The sequence below is a fragment of the Cololabis saira genome, chromosome 3 (genome assembly GCF_033807715.1).
Source record: "Cololabis saira isolate AMF1-May2022 chromosome 3, fColSai1.1, whole genome shotgun sequence".
Taxonomy (NCBI): Eukaryota; Metazoa; Chordata; class Actinopteri; order Beloniformes; family Belonidae; genus Cololabis; species Cololabis saira.
Window position 1 is genome coordinate 48,466,543 of NC_084589.1, and position 8,711 is coordinate 48,475,253.

The window sequence follows — 8,711 nt, forward strand, 5'->3', positions numbered from 1 at the left end:
GCCGAATCACCTGTTGCTGATGAAGAAACAGCCATTAATGCCTGTTGGACTGTTCCAGACAGCAGATCTGTACGCTCGCCGACGCTGGAGGCAGACACAGTACATCGCAGACCTGTTCTGGAAGCGGTGGGCCAAGGAGTTTCTGCCCCTTCTTCAAAAACGCCAAAAATGGTCTCAAGTCAAGCGAAACCTTGCTCCTGACGACATAGTCCTGATCGTGGACGACTCTGCGCCCCGTAATTCATGGACCATGGGCAGGGTTCTAAAGGCTATTCCAGACAAACATGGTCTGGTACGTAGAGTCCTGATCAAGACAAAGACCAACACCTTGGAAAGGCCTATCGACAAGCTTTGCCTGCTTTGTGAAGCTGACGTTTAGGAAAGGCCAAGACAAGAAAAGGACATTATTGAACTGTATTGTTGTTTATTTGGCTCTTGATATTTTTCTTTGTAGTTTGTAATTGATATGCTTCCTGCCTAGTCAATTAGGGGCCGGTAATGTAAGAGCCAATTGTTTAATTTAAGTAATTCATATTTTATTGCATTTAAGTTTTTTCCCTTAATATAAAAGTTGCATGTCGTCCCATACTGTCTGCTACAAGCTGCTAAAATGCGCCCCCTGGTGTTTGGGCTTTTCGTCTTTTATGCGCAGAAGCATCAGTTAATTAGAGGCTCAGATTATATAATAGTGAAGTGAAGACGCTAGAGCGACACGTGGGATACATTAGTTTGACCGTATTTTGCATTTTAAGTATTTTTGGGTGTTTTTCTGATATCTTCTTTGATTGGAACCTTTTTGTCAGGAAGATAAGCTGTGCTTTGTGCAAGTTCTGCCTTTTGTTTCGTTTGTGGGATTATCCTGTACCACGAGTGATCAGTAAACTCCACTAAAATCATCTACGGCTGTCTCCTGGAGTCTGTGAGTACGTGGTCCAGTTCATGCCTTTGATGTGCAAAGTACAGTGTGCCCGCCCAAAAAAGTACGAGTCAACTCAAACCTGTGTCACACTGGCGAATGTGGCGTCGGATAATGTAGGAGAAATATTCTGGAACCAAACGCCACTACAATGATGATGATGATGATGATGATGATGATGGTGAGGGTGATGATGATGATGATGGTGAGGATGATGGTGAGGATGATGATGATGATGGTTATGAGGATGATGATGGTGAGGATGATGGTGATGATGAGGATGATGGTGATGATGATGATGATGATGATGATGATGATGATGGAGATGATGATGATGAGGATGATGATGGTGAGGATGATGATGGTTATGAGGATGATGGTGAGGATGATGATGATGATGGTTATGAGGATGATGATGGTGAGGATGGTGATGATGGTGATGAGGATGATGATGATGATGATGATGATGATGATGATGGTGAGGGTGATGATGATGATGATGGTGAGGATGATGGTGAGGATGATGATGATGATGGTTATGAGGATGATGATGGTGAGGATGATGGTGATGATGATGATGATGATGATGATGATGATGATGATGATGATGGAGATGATGATGATGAGGATGATGATGGTGAGGATGATGATGGTTATGAGGATGATGATGATGGAGATGATGAGGATGATGATGATGATGATGATGATGGAGATGATGATGGTGAAGATGATGATGATGATGATGGTGAGGATGAGGATGATGATGATGATGATGATGATGATGATGATGATGATGATGATGATGATGATGATGAGGATGATGAGGATGATGGTGATGATGATGATGGTGAGGATGATGATGATGATGATGATGATGATGATGATGATGATGATGATGATGATGATGGTGAGGATGATGATGATGATGATGATGGTGAGGATGATGATGGTGAGGATGAGGATGATGATGAAGATGATGATGGTTATGAGGATGATGATGATGATGGAGATGATGAGGATGATGATGATGATGATGATGATGGTGAAGATGATGATGATGATGATGATGATGATGATGGTGAGGATGATGATGATGATGATGATGGTGAGGATGATGATGGTGATGATGATGGTGAGGATGATGATGGTGAGGATGAGGATGATGATGATGGTGAGGATGATGATGATGAGGATGGTGAAGATGATGATGATGATGATGATGATGGTGAGGATGATGATGATGATGATGATGGTGAAGATGATGATGATGATGATGATGGTGAGGATGATGATGGTGATGATGATGGTGAGGATGATGATGGTGAGGATGATGATGGTGATGATGATGATGGTGAGGATGAGGATGATGATGATGGTGAGGATGATGATGATGAGGATGGTGATGATTATGATGATGATGATGATGATGGTGATGATGATGGTGGTGATGATGAGGATGATGATGGTGATGGTGATGAGGATGATGATGATGATGATGGTTATGAGGATGGTTATGAGGATGATGATGATGATGATGCCTCTCAGTGATGCATGGCGGGTGACAAAGCTGGTCACTGGTGGAGCTCTCCATGGTGCTGATGGAGCTCTCCATGGTTCTGATGGAGCTGTCCATGGTGCTGATGGATGACTAGTACTACTACAGTACAGGACAGAGCCCGCTTTCCTCACCTTTTCCAGTCTGTTCCTTTCTACTGCTGTGATGCTGCTGCTCCAGCAGATCACAACATAAAAGATAAAAGTACCAGTAGTACCAGTAGTACCAGTTATAGTTCCAGTAGAACCACTTGTAGTACCAGTAGTACCAGTTATAGTACCAGTTATAGTTCCAGTAGTACCAGTTATAGTACCAGTAGTACCAGTTATAGTACCGGTAGTAGTTCCAGTCATAGTACCAGTAGTACCAGCTGTAATACCAGTTACAGTGCCAGTTGTAGTACCAGTCACAGTACCAATATAAGTACCAGTTATAGTACTAGTTGTAGTACCAGTTGTAGGACCAGTTGTAGTACCAGTACTACCAGTTGTAGTACTATTATAGTACCAGTTGTAGTACTATTATAGTAACAGTTATAGCACCAGTAGTACCAGTTATAGTACTATTATAGTACCAGTTGTAGTACCACTACTACAAGTCCTGCATATGAACTCCTACATGAACATCCTCCAACGATCGGGTTTTTTGCCAGTGTCATCTCACATCTTACACGGAGCCACTGTGATCTGCATCGTTTCTACTAAATAAACGATTAAGTCTAAAGAAATGTATGGATCTGGTTAAGAAATTTATGGATTTGGTTAAATACACAACAGTGCAAATAATGTTCAAAGCAAGGAATAATCTACTACCAAAAAATATGAGAGGAATGTTCACTGAGAGAGAAAGGGGCTATAATCTAAGGGGAGAACTACATTTTAGAAAACATAAAGTAGGAACAACAATGTGCAGCATGTGCATATGGAACTGTGGAGACTCTGTGGAACAGTTTGGAGCTGGAAATGAAAAGGTACTAACATAAATCTGTTTAAAAAGAGATACAAACAATTATTTATAAACAGGTATATGGAAGAGGAAATGGGGTAACGAGTGTGAGAAACAAATAAAATAGGGAAAAATGGTATATTATACTTGCTTAAGATATGTTTAGATATTTATGTGGATATTTATGTAATATATATTATATGTTGAGAGGGATAGTTATAATTATGTAATATATGTTATATATTTATTAGGTATGTAGCATATATATATTTATAGGGATATGTATGTAGTTATATAGTGTATATTTATATAGATTTATAAAATATTTGTATTTTCTATATATTGATATAATATTCATGTAATACTTGTATTTTCTATATACTTATATGGATAATTATGTGGTAATAGGCATGTTTTACATAGTATTTATATAGACTATATTTATATGGATATTGTGTAGATATTATAATAGCAATAATGTAAATTCATAGAGTTATAAAGGGGTAGGAACTAGGAAAAAGTGTAGACTTCTTCTACTCCTTTTTTCCAACATATGTGAATATGAAGATGTAACTGTTTATTTTTTATTTTTATTGTTTACATGTTCGAAAAAAAAATGTAATTAATTCATTGATAAAGTGTGAAATATCAGTGTGGTCCAGAGTGTGAATGGAGCATGAAAGGCAGCACCAAGTAAACAGAACAACAAGTTAGTTCGGGATGTTTCCGAATCCCACATCAGCAGCTGCTTGAGCTGGGGAGTTTCCCATTTAGTTGGTTTGCTTCATCACCACGGCTTTTAACTGGAAACAAAGGGATCTTGTAGGAGTCATACTCATGTGTTCATTCATTCAACTTTCCAGGGTTACGTACCGACTCTGTGGAGTCTGATTTCAGGTTTCCAGGCGAGGTCCAACAGTCTGCGCTGACGGTCGAGCTCTTCTTCATACTCCAAGATGCTTTTTTCAAACACTGACAATATTTCTACAGCAGCTGCTGTTAGTCGCTGACCGATAAACTCTCTCAGATGATTCACCTTAGACATTGTTGAAGAGGAAAAAGAAAGGAAACAACAGAACCGTCCTCTCCTTCTTCTTCTCTAGGTTTAATGGCGGATCACAACCAACGTTATTAGGTTCTACCGCCACCTGCTGTACCGGAGTGTGTAACATCAGGATCATTATTACACCAGGTTACAGTCTAACTTAAAGGGGGAAAAAAGGAAATACCTAAATAAAATAAGATAACCACATTTAAATCTTATTATCTATCCCTGCATCTTTAAGAAAGACAAGGATTTCCTTATAACAATCCCTCATCACCTCACTCCTCCCTAATAACCTACTAAACTCCATTCCCGTCCCAGCTCGTACATCCTGTCTCTTAAAGCGTTCCTTTCTACCTCATACTTGCCACATTTAAGAATCACATGCTCTACATTCTCTGTGACATCACACTCATCACATTTATCACACACGGACTTTGACATTAAATACAGAGTTGATTTTAAACTAGTATGACCTAATCTTAATCTAGAAATGATGACTTCCTCTCTCCTACACTTTCCTTTGAAAACCTTCACGTTAATCAGAGGTTTCAAGTAACGAAGTACAAATACTTTGTTACCTTACTTAAGTAGAAATTTTGGTTATCTATACTTCACTGGAGTAATTACTTTTCAGACGACTTTTTACTTTTACTCCTCACATTTTCACGCAATTATCTGTACTTTTTACTCCTTACATTTTAAAAACAGCCTCGTTACTCCATTTCATTTCTGCCTTTAAATAAAAACTATCCAGTTAAATTGCTCCATCCGGATAGAGTGAATGTGGTTGTGGTTGTTTCAGATGTTCTTGTCCAGTTTTGTTCTTACATCCGTTCCCTCAGATTCCTGCAACTAAACTTGGATGTACATTCCAATAAAGGTTAGGATAAATGATAACATGCCTCTGAAGTTTGACTTTTTGCACCATTACAATACTTATAGGCAACTAGTCATCATATCTTCTGCTCTCTGAAACACATGTTAATGCTCAATAGTACACATATATGCTTCTTTAATATATTTGCATTATACTAAGATGCATTCATTTTCAATGGCTTTTGTCCTTAATGGCTTTTTCCCCCTTACATTACTTTTACTTTTATACTTTAAGTAGTTTTGAAACCAGTACTTTTATACTTTTACTTGAGTTAAAAACTTGAGTCGATACTTAAACTTCTACAGGAGTATTTTTAAACTCTAGTATCTATACTTCTACCTGAGTAATGAATGTGAATACTGAAGACACCTCTGACATTAATTTACTTCTGTATGTTATAAAAATGTCTCCCTTTTACACCGTTGTCCCACACCTTCTGCCATGAATCCCTCACTGCCTTTCTAATTCATGATTTTGCTTCACCTTTACCGAAAGGAATTTCCATAATTACCTCACTACTCAATTTCAATGCTCTTTTAGCAATATTGTCTGCTTTCTCATTGCCATCAACACCCATGTGGGCAGGAACCCAACAAAACTGCACAGTAATTCCAGTTCTGCATAACCTCCACAATACCATTAATATTTCCAACACTAGATCTTCTCTTATTGTTTTCTTTGAAGTCAAACTTTGAAGGGCTGCAGTGGAGTCTGAACAAATGACATAGTTCCTTCTCGCAGTTACAGTAAGTATTTCATTTACCAACAAAAGTAATTAAAACAAAATGCATACATTCTTTTCATCACTGGTTTACTACGACTTCTGTCATTTAGCAGACGCTTTTATCCAAAGTGATTTACATCTGAGAAAACAACACAAGCAAGAAGGTTTAGAAAGAGTTTTATTTTTTCTGACACAATGAGAGCTGACGCAATTTATATGATAAGCTTCTGATTGTTAATATCAATAAATAAAAGAAAAACATTTTTTTAATTGTGTTCTTTATTTGTTATAAAACATTTATGTTGTTAAGAAACTTTTATTGCAATTGCCTTCAAAATAATACACATGGTAAGTATTTGAGACATTAAAACATTTAAATATCAAACTGATCAAACTATCAAACTATCAAACTGATTTTGGTGTGAAATATATAGATATACAAGACTCATTTAAAGCTGCAGTTTCCAACATTTAACCACTAGAGGGAATAAAGATCCCAAACTAACCCCCAAACTCAGAATGACGGTTCATTCATGCATGAATCACCCACAGCCACAGGTTTTCTGCAGGGGTTTGAAGCCTCTTTTTCCTCGTATTGTGGCAGGTTGGAATTATATAAAGCAAGAAGTTTAATGCGTAATTAGGGGCGTGGCCTTTTGATTGGCATTAATTTGTCCAACCTGTAAATAAATACTTTTTCTAAGATCTTAGAAAATGTTGGGAGTAAAGAATCAGGCCTGTAATTAGTGAATTGGTGTCTGTCTCCAGTTCTGTACAGTGGGATGACTTTTGCAGTTTTCATTTATTTTTTGGAAATGTCCCAGTTCTGAGCGACTGATTACAGCTGTATGTCAGTTAACAATCCATCAATAACCTTTTTGACTATTGTCATATCACCACAGTCAGTTGACACCTTGTTTTTACATTTACTTACAATATCTATGATTTCTCTCTCCTCCACAGCTGTGAGAAACATTGAATCTGGATTTCTACTTATTAATGTTTCCTTCCATCCATCAGCTGATCCAGGATCACACATTTTTCTGCCAGATTTGGTCCAACACTCACAAAATACCTGTTAAAATTATTCACAACCTTATTTATATTATTAATGAATTCATCGTTATTGGTTAAATATTGTGGATAATTAGTCTGTGTTGAACTTTAACGTTATTTTTAGTCCTTATTCATGAAGGAATTCATGTCCCTCTCCATGAAGGCAAGTGGTCTCGGCTCTGAAACAGCAAAGTCCTCCCTCCATTATCATATTATTATTTTTATTATTATTGTTATCATTATTACAAAAGTGCATCTCCACTCGTTGAGTTTGCACTTTGAAAGAGATGGAAAATGGACTGGTACCAAAAGCCAGGCTTGTTGCACAAGGTTTTGAGGAAGTGCAAGTTTCTGCTACAGAAGGAATCTCCAACCTGTGCTTCAGTCTCTGAGGCTCCTTGTGGCAGGAAGTTATCAAAAACAATGGACACTGCATTTGATGGACATAAAATCTGCCTTCTTTCATGGACTAGAAATGTGGAGAGACATTTTCATTAAACCTTCTCCAGAGACCAACAGAGCAGATCATCTTTTTTTAACCCACATCAACTCCATGGTTCCTGACACAGTGGATTCCTATCAGTTTTCCTACCGTGCCAACAGATCAGTGGATGAAGCGATGGCTTCGGCTTCACTTCACCTTCCAACACCTGAGGGGTTTTCCAGGAAGCAGGTTCAACAAAGTCCGATTTTAAACCTGAACTCTGAGTTGACTTAACCTGAGATAGGAAACTCAGAGTTTTCGGTTCCAGAACAGCGGATATGAGTTAGTTCAATCAACTCTGAGTTTGTTAAACTCGAGTTAAAAAGTCATCATCAGTAGAGCCCTGATACAAGGATTCACCATGGCAACCGGCGAAAAAAAGATCCACATACGCTTTCTTTTTTTTTTTTTTTACTTTATTTAACATTTCAATTTACAAAATCCCTTTGAGGAAACATTAGTTTGCATCTGAAGATCCACATACTTCACGCCACTGGAGCTAGAAGTGTTAATACGTGCGTATGGCGAGTATGAGAGCATATTTCGAAAAAAAACACGAAACACGAGGATAGAAATGGTGTGGGGGAAAGTTGCTGCAGTCAATGTGTAAGTTTAAATGCAGTATTCATTTAACATTTAAGCACACTGTCTTATAATATTACAGATGAAACCAGTGGTGGAATGGTATTGAAGGAAATGTTATTGTCATTTAGATCAGGGGCAGCCGCCACACCTCGGCTTCAGGGGGAAATGTAAATGCTTTTTTAATTTTTTTTATACATTTATGGAATTACTCTGTGTCTATTTGTATTGATTTATTCTATTACTTAATACATATAAAATAACTACAAATGCATATCAGAACAACATGATGGATTTCACTAGGTATTATCTTTCCCAACGCTTTTTCTGCTCTCTAACTCTGCCGCTTGCTGTCCGTGGTGCAGAAAACGGATGTGTATTGTGTAAAGGCCCATTGGCTGAATTGACGCCACTGAGGGAGGAGACAGAGAGAAACTCAGGCTTTATTGAAGTAAACCTGCTAGCGAGCAGGTTAGGTTCAAAGGCTCAGTTGCCGTAGTAACTGACTCAGAGTTTGAGTTAAA

General features: G+C 37.9%; 1 protein-coding gene across 1 annotated transcript; it reads left to right on the forward strand.

The window, feature by feature from the left end:
- Positions 1–1,696: 1,696 nt before the first annotated feature.
- On the forward strand, positions 1,697–2,014 carry LOC133440467 (prostatic spermine-binding protein-like; the record flags this gene model as incomplete). Its single annotated transcript, XM_061717726.1, has 1 exon — positions 1,697–2,014. A coding segment is annotated over one exon (318 nt), but the record flags the coding sequence as incomplete, so codon positions are not given.
- Positions 2,015–8,711: the final 6,697 nt, after the last annotated feature.